Genomic DNA, 22,384 nt, shown 5'->3' with positions numbered 1-22,384 from the left:
GTTATATCGAAATTCTTTCTTAAAAGTATGACTAATTTTATATACATACATACTTGCAAAACATAACACAGAAAAAGAAATAAAATAACCAATACAACTGCAATACCAACACCACGTGACCTCATACAGAAACAAGTAAGCGAAGTTAAAACCAAGAAGAAATAAATACAATAAATTCAGTTCTTATCGTGATGATTTTGATGGGGCTTAGTCATTGATTACTTTTTCTGTTGAAATATAAATATAATTCATTTGTCTATAATATACAATATATAGAAAATAAAATAATTAATTTAATATCTAGAAGTCTATTTCGAAATTACATTACGAATATATCCACCCGTATTACAATATAAGATATAGAAATGTAGTATTTACATATTAATTAAAAAAACGGGCATCCCCGCTGGCCTTATTTTGTTCAATATATTTGGTGGAGAAAGTGGTGGTTTTTTTCACGCTATTGGTGGAAAACTCTCTTTTCTCTTATAAAAAATTATTTTAATAGTTCTAACTTTCTGATTGAAAGTTAGTATTTTCACCTTGAAAATCGAAAGATGCAATTTGAGATATTTAATTTGTCTTTGTAAAAAAAATTTAATCACAGAAGTTTCGATAATTAAGAATGTGCTCTTCTCTTCAAATATCTAATCATTTTTCTAGCCAATGCACTTTCCACAGTCGATTATCTGGATATTAAAAAAAAATTGTTTGGCGGTAAAAAACAAGTGAAAACAATACATATTTAAGTCGAAAGGTCAAATAGTTTTGTAAGAACCATTTTGTAAAATCACAGTCAATATCAATATATGTATATACTTTATACTGATCAATCATTAATTAGCGATTAGGCAAATAATAATTAATTTATTCCACAAGTTCTTGTTTTGAAGTGTATAGCACGCAAATAGCACGCAAAAAAATTTAATTGTTTTAACGCCCAAAAATAGGTTTTCGAATCTCCCTTGGGAGATCGATTTTTTTGTTTTTACAACCTAATAAACAACTATGGTTAATTTCAAAGATACAAAACTTTTTATACCATGCTTATGTGTAATATGCAAGGTATACTAAGTTCAGTCCAAAGTTTGTAACGCTTAAAAGTATTGATGCTACGCATAAAATTTTCGTATAGGTGTTCATAAAATCACCTAATTAGTCCATTTCCGGATGTCCGTCCGTCCGTCCGTCTGTCAACTCCATAACTCAAAAACGAAAAAATCAAGCTGAAATTACACCGTACTCAGGATGGAAAAAGTGAGGTCGAGTTCGTAAATAAGCAACATTGGTCAATTGGGTCTTAGGTCCGTAGGACCTATCTTGTAAACCGTTAGAGATAGAGCAAAATAGTTTAAATGTAAAAAATATTCCTTATAAAAAAATAATCAACTTTTGTTGAAACATTTTTTCGTAAACATCACTGTTTACCCGCGAGGGCGCAAATTAGGCGTAAATTGTATAGTATGTATTATATGGGAATATCAGTTATGTATGTGTGATATGTATGTATATATAATGTTTTAGACTAATCAACACTGTCTATACATGGTATTTCAACAATTAATTCAGTCAATTGTTTTTTTTTTCACTTGTTTCTTTATGACAATGATTTTTTATTTATTTCAAAAACTATTTATTTGAGTAATAACATTATACATTCTAATCAGTTTTTTTTTTTTGGTATTTTTTGAGTAAATATAATTTAAGATACTTTAACTTGACTGTTCGGTCTTAAACAAATACGGGTAAGTCAATTGTTATTTAAACATTTTTTGTGTAAGATGATATACTTTTATCTTTTATGATCTTTTTTTATTAGTGTAAAAAAAAAAATACATAAAACATTTTTACATAATATTTTTTAAAAATATGATGTTTACTTAATAATAATAATAATATTATAAGAACAATTTCGATTTACTCCAATCATCTTAGGGTTTGATCTCGGAATCTAAAGTAATAAGCTGAATAAGGTGTTATCGTTAGTCAAAAACAAATTATGAAATTTGAAAAAAGTTAAAATTTATGTAAAAACAAGTGAAAACAAACAATTGACTGAGTTAATTGTTGAAATACCATGCATAATCAGTGTTGATTTCTTTATCACATTACACATACAAACATGTGACACATACATAACTGATAATCAAGTAAAGTACATATTAAAAAATTTCCGCCTAATTGGCGCCCTCACGGGTAAACAGTGATGTTTACGAAAAAATGTTTCAATCAAAAGTTGTTTAATTTTTGATAAGGAACATTTTTTACATTTAAACTTTTGTTATATCTCTAACGGTTTACAAGATGGGTCCTACGGACCCAAGACCCAATTGACCTATGCTGCTCATTTACGAACTTGACCTCACTTTTTACGCCCTGAGTACGCTGTAAAAATTTCAGCTCGATATCTTTTTTCGTTTTTGAGTTATCGTGTCCACAGACGGACGGACAACCGGAAATGGACTAATTAGGTGATTTAGTGAACACCTAAGACAAATTTTTTTTCCTAGGATCATTATTTTTAGGCGTTACAAACTTGGGACTAAACTTAATATACTATGAATATTTCATATATACATGGTATAATATAATTAAATCTTCTGATTTCGAGTCATAAAAGCACCTTTTTCTTTTAAAATATTAAAATTAAAAATCGTAATTTTTAAATTGTATATCACGTGACCTAAAACGCGGGTAAGCCCTGCTGTGATGTCATAGCGGTATGAGTCATAGACCATCAATTATTTCAATGTAGACAGCTGGGTATAACATATCCATAGATAATAAGTATTTATATTTATTATAATCAGATGTCTATGAATATATCTGTCAAACTTATTTGTGTTATTTCGTATAATAATACCGATATTACGTCATCAAATTGGATGCCCGCGTTTTTGACAGTTTAAAAAAGGTTTAAAATTTAATTTAAGTTTTTGGCAAGAAAGCGTGTGTATTTTTCCGAAATAAATTTTTGGTGGCTTTTTATTAGCAAAATCAACATTTTGTGGTACTTTTTCAAAAATAGTGGAATACTCTATTTTTATACAAAACTTTATTTTGATAGTACAAATGTAGTCTTAAAAGGCACATATGATCCCCCGTGCGCGTCGTTAGATATTCTCAAAGGTATCGAAAATCAGTTTTTTTCCTTCCATCGTATTAACATTTATTATAAAAACCTCATTATAGTCAGAGTCAATCGTGAATCCCAGTTTATTATGCGGTTTTTTTCCATAATTAATCATTAAATACTACTTAAATAATTATTTAATACCTATTTATAAATAGAGACCCAGCACTGAAGTACGTTAAGCTGAGCGCAACACCTTTTGCACTCTCTATTTCAAAAACGGTTCAATATACAAAAAAAAGTTTCAAGAAAAATTTGTAGAAAATTCTATCCTCTACAACTTTTATAATAAATGTTAATAAGCTGAAAGGCAAAAGAAACGAGATATTCACAAAAAAACTGATTTTCGATACCTTTGACCTTGAATATGTAACGACAGACACATGTGACTTTTGAGGCAGCATTTGTAGTACCAAAATAAAGGTTTGTACAAAAAATCAGCTTATTTCGTTAGATTCCGAGGTTGATAACTTATTTTGACTAAGATGATCGGGTTAATTTGAATATTTCCTTTTTTCTACATATATACACACACACAAAAAAAGTATTTTTATCTTAACTGGCGCCATTTATTAAATGCTGTTTACATAATCATATATAAACTTTAATTTTATATAAACTTACATGTTAGGGAAAACTTTTTTTTTTAAATAAACAAATAAAAGTAATGGTAATTGTCGGAAAAATGTAAATTTAAAACATTATTGAAAAAAAAAAAAGATTTTGAACGCCTAGTTAGTTTTTGAACACATTTTAAGTTGATTTAGGAACATATCCCATGTCGGATGCAAAGAATTGAAAGGTGATTCCATGGAACAGTTGACCCTGAATGGAAAACAAAAATAACTGATTTTGATGGTAAAAATACTTGTGGCTGATACTATTTAGAGATTGTGTTATATTTTTTTTTTTAATTAGGAATTGCGATAATGTTATCCAATTTGTTATGTTCCAGTCATGGCAAATTGGATAAATATCTATGTTTTTCTTCTGTTTAAATGTACTCGAATGCACGTAAACAGAAGGAAAAGATCGTGGACTAAGCCTATAGGGGATACCACGTAAAAAAAAACGCGCTGATGTATCCTACCTCAATAGTAGTGTGAAAAACGGATACAACACTCTTTAATAATGAAATAATTTTCTTTTACAGTGGGAGTTTTGGGATACAAATGATATAAACACTCTTAGGTAAAAATGCAACGATCTGCCAAAATATCAAGTTAATCCATCGACTACTTTTCTATTTTTGCGGCCACAAACAAGCTAAATGTTGATATATAGTGACTTTTCTTAATATCTTAATTTTTTATCTTAAGAAAAAAGCGATATAGACGATAAAACTTTGAAATAATATTTCATTTGTAGTTTTTGAATCTGATATTCTATTATCAGTCAATCTATTAAATCAGTCAGGATTTATTTTTCTAATAAATTTGATTCTAAAATACTAAGGTTCTTTTTTTTAGAATTTTTCAATAATTTGAAATTAAACGAATGATTAAAATAAAATAAAGTGAAAAAGCAAAGGAAAGTTGTTTTTCACATTTATTATATCGCATTTATTTACAACTAGAGTGATATCCACCCGCTTCGCTGGGTTTAAAAGTAAAGATTGATAAAGATTTCTCTCGCTTAATCCCTTTCTATAACACTCGAAATAATGTATTATTCAATATTCGAAATAATTATTCATTGAGTATATCAGAAAAGATGGCCATGAAATATTTTATATTGACTTTTTTTACAGAAATCTGTAATTTATGGTAATGGAAAATGACCACTTTTACAGAAATTTATAATTTATGGTAATGTCAAATTAAATTAATTTTTAATTTTTTTATTAATATATCTTTATAAATTATATCTCATGTGTTATTCTGATATATCAGCTATATTGTTGTACAGTTTCATTAAAAACCATTGGCTAGTTTTAGCGTGAAAGCGTAACAAACAAACAAACAAACATGCTTACTTTCGCATTTATAATATATAGAGATAAAAAAATTGAATTTTATTAAAATTTTAAAATAAAATTCAATTTAACATCGCGAAGTAAAAAATCTTAATTATATTTGTTTCCTTTTCTTAAAACCTAAGAAAGAAAGACCTCTTATATATACAAATATGATGGTTTATTTATAAGAAATAAGAAGTAAAAAAAAACCACGGTACGTTAAATTATAATAGGTACCAAAATAGCATTAAAAATAATAACAATTTCCTGAATAGGAAGTGTCCGTCGATAAGACAGATGTGAAAAATAATATATATCGCTGTTATGAATACACATCTTGTAATACACTACTCGTTGTGTAAAAGATAATATTAGCGAATTGCCGAAGGAAATGGAGCTATTGCTTTCGTACAGATGATGGAATTTTGGAAAAATTTCTTCAAATATTCATCGAGCCTACCTTGCGCTACGAATTTTTTTATTTTATATATAGTGTGTCCCCGGATAGAGGTAACTATACTTGTTAATTTTCTTATTTTGCATTTTAAGAAAAAAAGTCATTCTTTATAAGAAGTTTTGCTTATTCTGAAAAGTATGTAGGAATATTTAAAACTTCTTAGTAATGTACAAAGTAGCCAAAAATTTGGAATCACTATTTTTATTTTTGGTAAACTACCCCTCTTTTTTATAAATTAGCGAAATATTACTAAGAAAAGTTACTCGCAATTAACAATTATGACTCTATACAAAATATCAAGAAGATCCGTGTATTTTAATTATAGCATCATGTTTATTTGAACCAAAGCTGTAATTATAAAAAAACGTAACAAAGAAAATAATAACAAATCAATTAACATGTACTATTCGAGAGTGTATTTTTTTGTGGACTAAGCTTGAAAATTAAAAAGAAAATTTATTATCTCGTATAAACATTTCTTCTTGAAATTTTATATAGAGACATAATTGTTAATTTCGAAGTAACTTTTTTTAGTAACATTTTGTCAACTTATAAAAAGGAGGGGTAGTTTACCAAAAAAAAAAAAAATAATGATACCAAATTTTTGGCTAACCTGTACATTATTAAGAAGTTTTAAATATACCTACATACTTTTCAGAATAAACAAAACTTTTTATAAAGAATGACTCTTTTTCTTAAAATGCAAAATAAGAAAATTTACAAGTATAGTTACCTCTATCCGGGGACACACTGTATATATGTATAGTTCTATCAAACCAAAGTGGCACTGAGCAAATATTCGAAACTTACGTTTCAAATTTTGAGGGTAGATTCTATTAGAACTTGAGACGTAAATTAACCGTAAAATTTTTCGATTTATACCATAGTTTTTGAAAAAATGATGCCTATACATTTAGAGAAAATCACTTATAGAAGAAACAACACACAAATGCCATTCATTTCATCATTTTAAATGTATTTTATGGAAAAACGAGTGCCGCTTGTTATAATTTTTTTTTATAGGAAAATATTTGTCATGCTTTTAACTAATGAATATTAGTCTTCTAAATTAGCAAAAAGCATACCTTTAACAAGTGAAAACAAACAATTAACTGAGTTAATTGTTGAAATACCATGCATAGTCAGTGTTGATTTCTTTATCACATTACACATACAAGCATGTAACACATACATAACTGATAATCAAGTATAGTACATATTATAAAATTTCCGCCTAATTGGCGCCCTCACGGGTAAACAGTGATGTTTACGAAAAAATGTTTCAAACAAAAGTTGTTTAATTTTTGATAAGAAACATTTTTTATATTTAAACTTTTGTTCTATCTCTAACGGTTTACAAGATGGGTCCTACGGATCCAAGACCCAATTGACCTATGATGCTCATTTACGAACTTGACCTCACTTTTTACGTCGCGAGTACGCTGTAAAAATTTCAGCTCGATGTCTTTTTTCGTTTTTGAGTTATCGTGTCCACAGACGGACGGACGGACGGACAACCGGAAATGGACTAATTAGGTGATTTTATTAGGTGACACCTATGACAAAATTTTTTTCCTAGCATCATTATTTTTAAGCGTTACAAACTTGGGACTAAACTTAATATACTATGTATATTTCATATATACATGGTATAAAAACACTTCAATGTAGGATTAATATGTTAAAAGCGCAAACTTTAACAGCTCCAATCTATAAATTTAACACCGTAAGGGATATTAAAAGATTTACCTGCTTATAAAGGGCTTTAATGAGAATGCATATACACGATTTAAAGATGAACCTAAGAAAATGTGATTTTTTAGGAACGTCCTTTAGACGGCTGACTTAAAAGTTTTTTAAAATATTGTGCGATCATAGTTTACAGAAAACGTTTATACCATGAAATCGAAAAATCCCGCGAGAATGTACGATTAACTAAACTCCAAAATATAATATGAGTACAAAATTCTTGCTATAAATGTTTTATTTGCATCTTCTTTCAAGTGATCTAGATTACGGAAATAAATTATTATCTTAGCCTATAGAAATAATAATGATACACAATGAGTAGGTAAGTATGATTATTGAATATTGTGTTTGAAAAGTAAAAAGTTTTTATCAAAATGTTTTATTTATATGAAGAAAAGAACATATGTGAGTTTTTTAATAAATATAAACTATACAGTTCACATAAATAACTACATCTACGTAGTTGCAGTATAGAGTAAACTGACTAAGTTACTACCTTACGTTAAAAAAACCACAATTATTTTCACACAACGCAACGTAGAAACTGAATGTTCCACAAAGACTTTCCACCCGGCAGTCATACGAGTCAAATGAAATACATGTCAAACGAAATAACCCTTTTTTAATTTTTTTATTGCCACAATCCACGTTCATTATCAAGTTAAAACATCGTGTGAAAACAATTTTTTCATAAAATAAAAATCAACGAAAATATGAAGATTTCAAATGTACTAATAGAAAGAGAAGAAAATAGCACGTTGTGACGTCATAACTTGCGACTGCCATAGAGACTACATATTATCAAAAGTTGTTTTGCAAGAAAAAGATAGATAGATAAAATTATTTAACTGCTTATATCGCAAGTGCATGTTTATCAATCGATTTTAATTTTAATTTCAAATCTTGTCTTATATTCTCGAACATTTTCAAATTTTAACGAAAGATAAATTGGTATCAGGATAATCCATACATCTTTATCGTAAGTAATTTAGACTTTTTTCTGATTATTTATCTAATTAAAATCAAGAATGATTGCGAATGTTTTCAATAATAAAAATTCATATCGCAGGAGCTGTGTTAGCTAAGCGAATTCCTTCGTAAGAGATTGAAAAATATAACACGATTTTTCGAAATATTGCATTCTTATTTTTCAAGAATTTTTATTTCGAAAACTAAGCGGCTAGAGAAAAAATCACAAGAGTACTGTATAAACGGAAGGTCGAGTACCAAAGCCTCATTGCTCGGTAGACAAGTATACCAACTGCCAAAAAAAATATGAACCACTTTGTACAAACAATATTTGCGTAAAATAATGTCTTTTATTATTTTCTTCCTTCATCTGTTTTCAGTTTAAGACCAGAACAAAATCATTAAATTTTAATAGAAAATTTATTCATGGTTTGTTAGTAATATAAAAAAAAAAAAATTGTTACTACAGGCGTTAAAACATTATTACTTTATTTAGCTACCGTAAGACATTACTTAGGATTCCGAACAAATTTTAACACTCGCTGTTTTGGAAAATAAAAACTCTTTCGATGAGCTGGTGATTTACAGAAGCTCTTAGTTAAGGTAGTACGAGCGCCAAGGTAAGTTTAGCCTTGTCGTTGAAATTAAATGTACCTTATTTTCAACTTTGATGATGAATTTTGTTATAACTTCATGAATGTAGAGGAAAATAAGAATTTTTTGATATCTGCTTTGGTTTTCAAAATATCGGAAGCTCAATAATTAAACAAAATTTTCAATTTTCGATATTTTGATACTTACTTCGGATATCGAAAAACTTTATTCTTACTTTTCGTCTTATATTGTCAAGTTATAACATAGTTCATCATAAAAACACTGTTATATATGCCTTGAAATCATTTATGTATTTAAATAACCTCCCGTAAAATTTTCAGAATTGATTTAGACATATAAAAAAAATCAAGCTTTTTATCCAAAATTGGCCTGAAATACTTAACTGAAATTATCTCAAAAGTAACGGTATTTGATACTACTAAACAGCATGTGTATTCTCAGCTCAATTGAATAAAAAAAAAAAGACATAAAATCTCAAACGACTTACGTCTAATTCATACTTTACCATTTAGTTTTTGAATTCAATTATTGTAATTTAACAATATATTATAAATAAATTAATATAAAAAAATGTCACGATTATATTATTTGCAATGGCACGATTTGACCCTCTTGAACTACCTTATATTAAATCAAATGCATTATTATTCGGCATACTTTATTAAGACAGTTAGTGGAATCGCACATTTATTAAGGTGGCTTGGCCCAGGGTCAAATTAGTGATGAAATTAAAATTTTTTAATTCTTAAAGAAAGTTTTGATAATATACAATAAAATTTAAAAAGTTATTTTTCGAAATCCTACACTAATGATAAATAAAATAGGTATGTATAAGCATTATAGTACAAGAGCCGAATTAGGGTTGACCTTCACCCAACTCTTTCTCAATGAAAGTTATTTTTTATAAAGTGTAAAATATAGTAACAAGTATCCCTGTAATGGGTTGTCTAAAAAGAAATATGGTCAAGACTACTTTTGATTAAAATATCGAAATTTCGAAAGATTGTAAAGGTTATGTTTTGACCGATAATTCGTGGGCAGTTCTTCCGGTATATCGGAAACAGTTCTTCCTATCGTTAAATAAACTCGATTTTTTAATTTTTCGGGTCAAATTTACCTTAGAAACTTAATTTTATCCAATTCCGACACGAAAAAGTTTTTCCGATTTTTTCGATTTTTTTGAAGGGATTCAAGGGATATTTATCGAATGTCCCTTAAGAAAAATGTCGAAATATCGAAAAAAATTTATTGTTTCCGATTTCGATAATACTCAATATCTAAGGTTATTTTAACCCTAAAAATTCAAAAATGGGGTTCATTTTACGATTAGAAGTATAATTTCTGAAATAAAGCTATAATCGGATCGATTTTCGTTCAAATCTCGGAAACAGTCCTTCCTGTCGTTAAATAAACTCGATTTTTTAATTTTTTGGGTCAAATTTACCTTAGAAACTTAATTTTATCCAATTCCGACACGAAAAAATTTTTCCAATTTAATAGAATGGCACTGAATTGTTCGATTGTTTCGATTTCTGGAAATATGTTTTACTGCTTTAGCGTAAACACACAAAATTTTATCTTATCCTTTCTGGACAAGTTCCAAAATACTAAAATTTTTATAGTTATATCAGTTTCATTTTATCCTTCAAGATTTGTTATTATTATTAATTGAGGGAATTCCCTACTTCTTAAACTCAAACTTCACTTAAATACATTTTTATTGTCAAAAAATATAACAAAATTTTGACAAAAACATGACATTTCATCACTTTAAGTACTTTTAAATCAATTCAAAAGAGAAATTTGTAACACCTATATTTTTGTATCCGATATAAATCCCCCAAAAAAAAAATTACAAAAATTAAAATTAGCACAAATATTATGCATAAAAAAAAGGTAAGTATTATAAATACCTGTATTTATGTCAGAGGGTATCAGGTAGCATGTGCCTTAATGCCTTACAAAAAAAACTACACACATTTTAGTTTGTAAATAACACTTCAAAGATAATCATTTTATTCTTAGATTTGCAATGTAAAGCAAGCTTACTTTTATCATTCAAAAAAAGAGATTATTTGCAGTTAAATTTATGCTAAATTTATAAACTTTAATCTTTTAAGTGTTTTGATAAACTGATAAGAACTTCACAATTAAAAAAAACTGGATACAGCTTGGATTCGAATCTAGAATTATCTGACTCCTAATCAGACGTGACATACCTAAATAACACAGTAGTACACAGTGGCGTAAGCACGAGGGTGTTCCACGGAACATAGGCCCGCGGCTCTAAAGGGGACCCAATAAACCGATAAGATTATTCACAATTTAAAAAAAAATATATATAAAACTTTTACGAAAAGAAAAACGACTTCAAAAGAAAATCTTTTCCAAAATAAATTAATATGCACTAAAAAGTAAAAAAAATAACGATAATATAATATAGTTAAAATTATTGTTATTTTTGGTGTCGGTGTCAGCCAACTGTGACAGAACAGTTTGCAACATCAGCTTGACTGACACCGACTCCAAAAATAACAACAATAATTTTAACTACATTATATTTTCGTTATTTTTTTACTTTATAGTGCATATTAATTTATTTTGGAAAAGATTTTCTTTTGAAGTCGGTTTTCTTTTCGTTAAAAGTTTTTTTTATTTTGTAATTTTTAGTGAATCTGAAGTACACTAACTAATTTGTCACTAAAAAAAGAATCATCGAAATCGGTTGGCGTGATATTGAGTTATTCGTCCTCTGTCGTGCATACTTAATGCAAATTTAAGATTTTTATGGTTTTCTCATGGATGCCGTTGTCAAAACTGGAACAAAATGAAATGGGACCACACGGGAAGCACCATCTTTCAAACAGATAAAGAATCATCAAAATCGGTTCACCCAGTCGAAAGTTATGAGGTAACAAACATAAAAAAAAAACAAGTCAAGTAGTTTCTCAGAAATAAACTACTTGTTATTTATTTCTAACTATTCCTACCATAGTAGCAAGCGAAGAAAGATCCTTTTTAAAATTGAATCAAAAATTGTCTGAGAAGTACTATGGGACAAGAAAGGTTGAAATCTTATTTCTATTGAAAACGCAGAAGCAAGAAATCTAGACTTTTCAAATCTTATCAATGTATTTCCAAATATGAAAGTTCGCAAGAAAGATTTTAGTAATCCCTATAACGTCTTTTCAATGTACAAAAATTGGAAAAATATGCATTCTTTCAAGGGGGCAATTTTTTGCGCCCAATAAGACCCAAAATGACAGTATTAAAGAGGTAAGATGTATAAATTTGGTTCCACAAAGGGCACTCAAACCAATCCTTCGAATAACGTTAGAGCATTTGAGATCGATTTTAAAATTTGTTACCTATTTACATTCTATACACTCTCTACGCACTTTTCTTCTGCATCGACGGGATGCATTTTGATAAATCTTGTGACGTTACCAAGACGACTTGGTTGTAATACAAATATGTAGTTGAAAATACTCTTCAGTGTACCTGTAGATCAAGACATCCTGGTCACAGAGCTCATTTCCAGAACAATTCTCAAAATTTGTCCCGAAATGCATTCAAAATCGATTCTCGAGAGTTTTCGAGGTGGTTGATTATAAATATGATGTCAGAAATACTCCTCGGTGTACTTGGGGTCAGGGTATCCTGTTCACAGACCTCCTCTCCAAGACTACCTTATTGATAACTTTGCATTTCGATAAACTACTAAAAACACATTTTTCAAAAAACTTTAAACCTAGATATTGACAGATAAGTAGAACTTATTATATCGAATAATAAGGTTATACGAACACTATCATTGTATTCATTTTCATTACAGTAGGTACTCCAGAAATTGAAATTATTACCAAAAAAGATCATTACCAGATCTTTCATAGTTCAACAAAATATTCACTTTTTTTATACAAATTGACAGTAGTGCGCAAATAACCTTAAAAATTATCCATGTTTATTAAATTTAATTAACGATCCTGCCCGGATTCGAACCTAAAATCTACTGATCCGTAGTCAGACGCGTTATCAGTTGCGCCACGAGACCTTAAGCTTTTAACCACTTAAATCCACTAAAATCTTTTCCATGACTTTTCTAAATCTTAATCTTTGTAATTCTATACTTCTCTATAACAATAATTAATCGATCTTTAAACTAAACTTGCGGTTTAAATGGTGAACAAATAACCACAAAACTTTAAAAGATGTGTATTCTCACATTAGTGTATTGTCTTTCATAGACGTTTTTACTTTTTAGAGAGGGTTGGAAAATAAATTACATTTTGTACACGAAGGGGATAAAATAGGAAAAACTTACCTTCAATGAGATCTACAGGGAATTCGGAGACAGCAAACCCTCGTTTTGCAAAGCGTACTTTAACGCTAGCACAACTATTTGAATCCACTCCCGCTGCTGATTCAACAACAGTTAAAAACACACTAACAATACACATAATTAAACAAAACACTAAACAATTATTATTAATTAATTTTTTCATATTGTTTTTAATAATTGGTTTATTATAACTAATTACTAAGTTATTTAAAATCACAGCCATATTTTTTTTGTTTACAAAGAAAAAACTAAATTAAATTTATTTATTTTCTTATTTATTTTAAATAATTTTTGTTTCTTTAATTATCCTGTGTGATGAATGATAAATTTCATTTTTTATAAACAATATTTTTACTATTTTTTGCTTTGTTTTGTTTGAAATTAAATTAAAGGCACAAAATACATGACATTTTTTTGGTAATATGAATTTTTTTTTTTTAATTAATACAAATTTGAGAAAACATAAGAAATAATGTTTTTTATATCGTCGACGACAATAATGGATACAATGTTCCCCTAACGAACATCAAAACAGTACTGAATCATTCATCTAAATAGTCTACCGGCTTAACGTGTTCTGAATACTCTTTGCCTCCGATGTTTCTGTCTCGAGTCAGCTGCCTTCTGTCTACAATACACATATGTGTAAGGAGTACCAAATAAAATCTTCGTTTGTTGTTAAATTAACATGGACAGCTGTCATTCGTAGCACGTTTGTGTCTGTACTTGAGAAGAAATGTATTAAATCACAACAATTAATATTTCGATATCTTTCTATGATTATTTAGTATAACTAGGATCCAAAAAATATAAACAGCCAGCTTGTTTGATCGAATTCGTTGTGTGCGTAGTCATGGTAGGGACAATAAAAACGATGCCAGCGCTTCCAATGAAAAATTTTGGCATTAAAGGAGGCTGTTATGACTAATTTGCAATTCTTTACATGTTAATATTATAGAAAATGTCCAATTAAAATTATTGAAAAACACTAATTAATTAAACTTAATGCATTAAAAATTGTGAAAATAAGAAATCAAATTTCACAAATATAATTTTTCAAATGTAAATTATCATAATTATTTATTTAAATTTGTGAGACAATAATATTAAATTTTCAATTTCAGTCATAAATGCAATCCATACAATTATATATGTATGCATCCATACAATTCTATAATTAAAGTAGTGTATCGTCACCATGGAAACGCTTCCTATAAAACTCACGCACGGTGCGAATAGGATTTTAAGCGATATTTCAAAAACTGTTCACCTAATCGTTAGATGAATCTGATTGGCGAAACAAAAAAATGTTGGTGATTTTTGATTTTTTTTCATTCTTAAGAAAATAGCGAAAAATTGGGCTAATTTTGTTGTTTCCAATTGGTTAATATTTACTATCTAGAATAATTTTGATCCTTAAATACAAAAATTGGGATATTTTGACTTCTGAACATGTAGTTTTCAAAATTTCGTCGAAAATTTTCAACGAACGATTACTATCCCGGAACAATTTTGGTCAATATCAAACTTGCCATTCAATAAAAAAATCAACCAAATTTTCGTGTGAGGATTATTTAGAAGTAATTAGCATCCAAGAAAGAAACGGGTAATTAGCATTACACTTATCAAGATCATATCTGTAAAATCGTTCCGAAATAAAAGCTTTCCATACAAAATTTTTGACGATATCACCATTTCTTATCTAGTTTATAAGGATAAAACTATTTTCCAGGTTCATTTAATGATTGTTCTTGTGGTTTTGGATATGTAACCTAAAATCGTATACGAAATTATTGGGTAATTTCAGTCGGCATCTCAGAAACTTGACGTTCATTTTCGTATTTTTCAAAGTCCAATGTTCGATAGTAGGCAGTGAAACAAGCTAAAAAGTGAGATCATGAACAGTATAATATTCGAAGTACTAAAAAAATTCGTTCTTTTTACCCCTTCAAAAATCTTTCTAAATCTCTGTATAATGTCTAGATCTTACATTTTTAACACTCGGTGTTAGTAGGATAGTGCTATCAAAATTTTTATTAGACTATATCACGGAGAGAAAAAAATGGTAATGATTTCAATGACGATATAGGAATGGTTACTATATACCATAGTAACACAGTTCTTATCGTCGGTTCTAAACTTCGTTATAGTAATAATTACTATGTAATAAATGGAAGATTAAAAATTGAAACATGAGACTGACTGTCATAATTATACTGAATCATAAGATTTATATTAATCGATTTTATTGATAATCTCCGTTATGCAATATCGAAATGCTATTTTCAATTTTTTACAACTGTTACAAGTCACAATTGTTAATTAAAAATTATAAAGTGAGAATAACATTTTCAGATAAAAACTTCGTAGCAATGTACACGTACTACCACATACGTATGAATAAATAGCCGAAAGTTATCGAGAAATATGGGAATCACTACACTGATTACTATGACAATGATTCTCATAATGCTCATAATAATGTTTACTATGTAAAATGTAATTAATTCTTTTTTTTTTAACAACTATTCTCACAATCACGTTGCCATAAAATTTTTAATCATTCAAATACATCATTGGAATGATTTTTTTTTTTATTTGTATTTATAGCATATTTTATCGTAATTATTCTTATAAGTGTTTTAATACGTTTATTATCATATTTCTATAGTATTAGTTACCATTTTTTTCTCTTCGTGATCTTTAACCACTTACATCGAGTTTAAAAAGTGTATGCCTAATAGCATACCTTACAGGTGATAAACCTGGCCAGCTGTATTTAGATAGTACTCTTTGTACGTATGGCTGTATTTGTTTACATGTATATGTGTGATTGTGAATAAGTTACGTACACTTCAACACAGACAATATAATACAACCAATAGCGCCACTTTAAAGGTGGTTACATATCATTCTACTAAAATATCAATAAATACAAATAAATACCTTCCACAAAAGGTTTTTTTTATTTCGTATTGAAATTTTTCCTTTTTCATTCATCACAAGAAACAGTACAGTAGTACTTTTATCTTAGATCTCATAACAAATGATTCATTAAATTCTTCAATTTAATTAAATCTCAAATAATTTTTTTTTATATAATACCAAATTTAGAAAAAAAAATATCATTATAAATATAAAAGAAGTTATTTAAATTAAGGTCTAGATTTTATAAACTTTATTGACAAAAATTTGCTAAATATTTTAATTGGAATTAAATATGCAAATTTTGTTTATAAATTTATTAAAATCGTTATTACAATTTAAAATTATGTATAACCAGATTTATATAAATAAACTTATTAAAATATTTTCTGCGCATGTGGATTTGATTGTTTTATACGCATATAAAAAAAATTCAACAACATTTTATTTTGTTTTTTTGCATTCTTGCATTCATTTTTTTCGAATTCCAAAGTATATAATATATATTAGAATAACAATTATAAACAGTATCGGAAATATTATTTCAATGATTTTTGATGCATTTTAAATTGTTTTTCAACTAATCCATGAATATCCAAAAATTTGCCACAAAATTAGCTTAAAGCCAATTTCCAAACCAATTACTGTTTACTGATTAGTTTCACTACTCTTGTCTAGAGGGCAACTATGTTGAATTACAAATGAATAGTTTAGAATTACACCACGAAACTAAATAATACGTGGCAGCAGTTATCAACAGTTGATTATGAAAAATATTTTTAAATAGTACAACAAAAATCTATTAATTAATAAATAAAATAATTTCTTAGTTATAAAAAGCTACCTTAAAATAAAATAATTCATTTATTATTATCTCTCTCAGCTAAAATAAAAACAAATGACTATTTCTGTCATACTCAATAAATTCACAGTACTTAGACCAGTTAGACCACATAAATGTTAATTTAAAAAACTAAATAATTTGCAAAAAAATTTATAAAAATAATGGAAACAAAATGAGTAGAAAGTAGTAAATTTCAAGTAGATTACCTTGAAGAAGTTAAAAATCAATAATAAATTAATTAAAAATAAAATGATAAACGAAGCAATAAATTTACCATGTACGCTCAAGAATATATAATAAAAATTAACAATCAATTTCATTTCATTTAAGCTAACGCATGTGCGACGTGAAGAACATTCAAACATTTATAACTTTGACAAATACACAGTGAAAATTTTCCATTCAACCTCGAAAGATAATTATAAAAAGTTTTTAGAAAAATGAAGTTCAAAAAGGTTACACATGTAATTTTTGATATGGATGGGCTGATATTAGGTAATGTTTTTAAATTTTCGTAGTTGTAGGTTCAGGTTAACCAATGTTTTTACCGTATTTTTCAAAAATTCGTAACAGGTAACGAACGAGTTACATATAATTATGATATAAAAGATAAGATAGAAATAATTTTAATTATTGATTGCAACGTATATGCATTAAAAAATTAATATATTTCCGATATTTCCGATATTTTACATTCGCAACTGAAATATCTATAAATGCTGCATTTGAAATGATTTCCCCTCAAAATTTATATAAAAATTTCCTCATTTAGGTACAAAATTAATTTTGTAAGATGAATATTTTCTAAAATTTATTTTTGGATCAAAATTATAAAAATTTTAGATACCGAAACTTTATACACGGTGGCAATTAATACAATTTGTAATCAATATGGCAAAGAATATTTATTTCACCATAAATTGGATATCATGGGTACATCACAACAGTACGCAGCCGATTATATTGTAAAAACATTGGAGTTACCGATAAGTTCCCAGGAATATATTGATCAATTACAAGAACAGTACAAGAAGCTAATGAATAATCCAGGATTAATGCCAGGTAAATGTATTTTATAGATAGTTATCATGTTTATGACATGATATTAGGGAATCTAGCGGATAAAAATGGTAAAAAATATCCTGAAGAGATGAGATTGAAAGTACTTGGAAGGCGGGAAAAAGATATTAAAAAGTTTTTTGTGAAAGAATTAAGTTTAAAATGTACAGAAGAGAAATTTTTAAACAATTATCGAGATTTGTACTTACAAGTATTGGCTAAAGCATCTTTAATGACAGGTATCTATGTACGTTTGAAAATTTGGGATAATATCAAAATTCTTTGTCGCTTCAAGAAAACCCAAAAAGTATATCCAATTTAATTCATTGTTGGGAGAGTTCCCGGTAATGAAAAAACTCCTATAAGAACCTAATTTTAAATTTCTATAAAAACTTCCTAAAACGTCAGGTAAAAACCAAAAGAAAGCATTTTTACGTAGATTACGAATCCATTGTTAAAGGTGATGAAAAATTAATAGTATTCCCTGTGATTGCATTTATACAATGATCCACGGGTTAGCCTTGCCTTTAATGGGATCGAGTTAGCACGTGTTTGCGGGATTTTTACTTAAATATTCTGTTCACGCTTATCATTTACTCCAAATTATGTTAACGTCAGACTGGCGCTAAACAAGTGTTAGTTAGTGTCCGAATAACCTCACCCTAAATCGTTAAAGGGAAGTATCTACGAAGACCGAATACGATCTACGCTAGGACAATTAATTGCGGAAAATTGGAATTATCAAGATATGATTTTGCTTTCTTTGAAAAAAGCAGAATTTTTGGCCGAGAATCCTGACTTTAGGAGGTTTTTGTATGAATCTCAAATATGCGTAGAAAGACATACTGATATTATCGTTTATAAAGGAAAAAACACCCCTCGTATTTGGGAATACCCCAGCGTAAATTGTATCGATTCACTTCAAAATTTTCACTGTTCATCGAGATGCTTCCATGTAAAATCCATTACGTAATTAAAATTTGTTGTAATATTTAGGTGCCGAACGTTTAATTAAGCATTTACATAAGCACAACATTCCAATTGCCGTGGCAACTTCATCTGGTCTTGACAGCGTTGCAATAAAAACAAAAAATCACCAGAATTTATTCGCTTTATTTGGACATTTAGTTAGTGGTAGCTCTGATCCAGAAGTCAAAGACAGTAAACCAGCACCCGATATATTTTTGGTTTGTGCTAGTAGATTTCCAAAATGTCCAGATCCTAGTTCGGTACGTAGTTTAGCCTAATATACAGGTGGTCTGTTAAAAATGTTACGTATCAAATTGTGGCAAAAATTGCTTAACTTAATATCTAGTTTATTAATAACAAAACATAAGAAGGGTATCACAAATGGGCCCCTAGCACCTACACCAAGGATTCTATGTGCTCTCCTTGAGAACCTGTCACTTGAAGGTAAGTCGTCTTCGGGTAAGAGATGTTATTTTAAGCAGACGAAGCTGTAGGATTCAATTGGGGCCAGTTGCTACACAAAAGTCCATAGCTTCTCTGCCAAGATATCTCCCAGGATTGATTGATCCAAGGTTTCAGACCCAAGCATTCTGAATCTGGTGCCTTGCAGATCTTTATAGGCCCAAATAACATGTATGAAGGTTTCTTCGTCCTTCATAGAGGCTCTACAAGTGGAATCATCAGAGATCCCCATGTTATCAAGATCGTACTTTATTCGACAGTGTAATGTCAAGTGCTCTAGTAAGTTTCAGGCGAACACAGTCGAATATACTAGCTTTAGTTATACACAATTTGGCCTGTCGCAGGCCCTGCGAAAATCCTAGTAATCAAGATGGGCTTGTCATTCCTTGATTCGGTAAAATATCTGATTTTCTACGAACAGATTGTAACATTTTTGTCAAACCACCTTCGCCCATGTAAACGAGTAAAACATGTTTCAATAAAAATATAAATTTTCTTGTAGTGTTTAGTATTTGAAGACGCTCCAAATGGTGTACAAGCAGCGGTATCAGCTGGAATGCAAGTTGTGATGGTACCAGACCCTCGTATCCCAGACGATAAAAAAGAACAAGCCACACAAGTTCTTCATTCATTAGAAGAATTCAAACCAGAAGATTTTGGTTTACCTCCGTTCCCAAAATGTGACAAGGAAGAATCAGGGTAATATATCTTGAAGTTTACTACTATGGATAACTAGAAGAATTAAAAATATATTTAAAAAATTTATATTGTGTACCTACCATGGGAAAAAAATTTATCAGAATAAAATATATTTAGTTTATTTTTTAATTATTTTCATTTTTATTAAACATCTTATTTCACAACAATTATCTACATTATTTTTAATTTAGGAGGTATTTTAATTTTTTGCAATTTGCTCGATTTTCTTCATAACATCCGCAGCATTGCAGTCATCTAATTTTACACAGGTTTCTTGTCCTTTTTCTGAAATGAAAACATCGATGAGCATTATTTTCAATATAATTAATCCTTTATGTTCATTTTTTTTTAATATACATATTTTAAACATGCAACGTTTCGATAGCCCTCTTGCAACTTTTTCAAGCTCTACAATAATTTATTTCCTGTACGTATTTGTTTTTTTTATCCGTTGTAGTTTTTGAAAAGGATACATTAAAGTTATCGAAACGTCGCTCGAATAAGAAAAGTTTTTTAATTTTTGACCACTTTCCCTTTATCGAATTATTATTTGCAATTATCTGAAATGAAAAGAACTAGAATGTGAACGCCGAAAACAAGAAGTAAGTCATAGTCAATCGTCATTAATTCCGATTCTAGCGCAATTTTAAAAGAATGTTGATATATGTATGACAAAAAAATGAGCCTTGATGTGCGATAACTGTTATCAGTATAATTTGCCCCTAGCGTAATAAACTTTTTTCAGTAATTAAAATATTTATGAAGAATTTTTAAAACCGCAAGGTTGATAAATATGATTGATAGCAAAGGTAAAGAAAATAATATTTCAATCTCAAAATTACGTCAACTTCTGACCATTCGATTTATGTTTGGAGAGCTGTATGGAATATGAAACTTCTATACTTGTTATTTGCACCTGCAGAAACCTACAGGGCGTCAAGTTCAGAATGTTTGGTTCCATCAATTCTGGGAGAAATCCCCGTGGAGCTGTGGGCTTTCTGTGTAGTGGCTGGCCCTGACAGATAGCATCTCTCACCCGGAGACGTCTTGTCTTATCTCCGTGGTCGCAAATCAATTTAAAGTAAAGCTTACGTAACTGATTTTATCTGCATTGCAGATCTTTAAAAAGACTTTCAATTAGCTTTTCTGACCTTTATAACATTGAAGTTCCTTATTTTAACAAGCGCTTATTAAAAAGAAAAAACTATTCTACTTTTCTTACCATAACGAGCCCATAATTTTGGTTTAATACCAGAACATTCACGGATTAATATTGGAAACTTCGGATTACTTTCTTTTAGTTGAGGATACAAATCTTTTACAAAATTCCTGCCAAAAAAGAACATTCATAAAACATCATTTTTACTATACAGAAATATAATATATTTACCTAACACCTTCACTTTGTTTTCCAACTTGGCATAAATGAATTCGTAATTCTTTCAATCGACCACCTAATCTTACTGCCATTATTTACAAATAAATTTTTTATTAAAACTTTTAAAAGCTTTTGACAAAAAAAGGTTATGTAATTGTTATATGAAAAATCATGGAGGTTAGAGTGAAGGAGAACGATCAATACGCGCTAAAGCATTAGTTCATTTTTCAGCCACCAGCCGCGCTGTCATCTGTAAGTAGTATTTGCGAAGTTAGCTGTTGATGAGTACAAGTAGATGAAGTTAGTACAATTCAAATATATAAAGTAGTATAGATAAATTTATAAAGTAGAATAGATAATTTATAATTTATTCATTAGTAAATAATAATAATAATAATTAATAATAATTTCAATATTTTCTTCTTTTTTTCCTTTGAATGATATTATATACACGTATATTAAACGTTGATAGATCATTTGAAATTAGTGCACAACAGCCCGCTTTTAATGAGGCAACTTAGCGATCCCAGCGCCTCACTTATTTTGCCCATATTTTAGGGCCAATATTTTCTATAACGATCGTTCTCCTTCTTTATAACCTCCATGTGAAAAATATTAATGACAATTGTTGTGTAGATGGCAGCACTAATCAAATGTATCATATATCAATAAATTTTATCTCAAGTAACAAAAAAAAAATCTGAGAAATATAATAAAAATTATTAATAATTATATTAATATATACATAAAAAAATGTTTTTAATTGAGTCTTTAGATTAATTGTTTATCAAATGTAAACATAATAACATAATAAAATCCATGTTTA

At 28.6% G+C, this 22,384-nt stretch overlaps 3 protein-coding genes across 3 annotated transcripts in view; 1 reads left to right on the top strand and 2 right to left on the bottom strand.

The window, feature by feature from the left end:
* Positions 1–13,374, bottom strand: part of LOC123298034 (glypican-4) — a 214,522-nt gene extending 201,148 nt beyond the window's left edge. The window contains exon 1 of the mRNA XM_044879908.1: positions 13,205–13,374. Coding sequence (XP_044735843.1) covers positions 13,205–13,340 — 136 coding nt within the window. The 5' untranslated portion in view covers positions 13,341–13,374. The remainder of the gene's footprint in view (positions 1–13,204) is intronic.
* Positions 13,375–17,307: 3,933 nt separating this feature from the next.
* Positions 17,308–20,264, top strand: LOC123298353 (probable pseudouridine-5'-phosphatase). Its single transcript, XM_044880339.1, has 4 exons — positions 17,308–17,486; positions 17,835–18,053; positions 19,047–19,279; positions 19,984–20,264. Exons 1-4 carry the CDS (start codon positions 17,432–17,434, stop codon positions 20,182–20,184), a joined length of 708 nt encoding a protein of 235 aa, XP_044736274.1. The 5' UTR covers positions 17,308–17,431; the 3' UTR covers positions 20,185–20,264.
* Positions 20,265–20,354: 90 nt separating this feature from the next.
* Positions 20,355–21,738, bottom strand: LOC123298436 (NADH dehydrogenase [ubiquinone] 1 alpha subcomplex subunit 2). The gene is made up of 3 exons (XM_044880438.1): positions 21,571–21,738; positions 21,403–21,509; positions 20,355–20,465 (listed from the first exon to the last, which is right to left on the bottom strand). The coding sequence occupies exons 1-3, from the start codon at positions 21,648–21,650 to the stop codon at positions 20,380–20,382; spliced, it is 273 nt and encodes a 90-aa protein (XP_044736373.1). The 5' UTR covers positions 21,651–21,738; the 3' UTR covers positions 20,355–20,379.
* Between the last annotated feature and the right edge of the window lie 646 nt (positions 21,739–22,384).

The sequence above is a fragment of the Chrysoperla carnea genome, chromosome 1, assembly GCF_905475395.1.
Source record: "Chrysoperla carnea chromosome 1, inChrCarn1.1, whole genome shotgun sequence".
NCBI classification, from domain to species: Eukaryota; Metazoa; Arthropoda; class Insecta; order Neuroptera; family Chrysopidae; genus Chrysoperla; species Chrysoperla carnea.
Note: the sequence above shows the minus strand (reverse complement) of the source record. Positions and strands in the feature narration are given on the sequence as shown.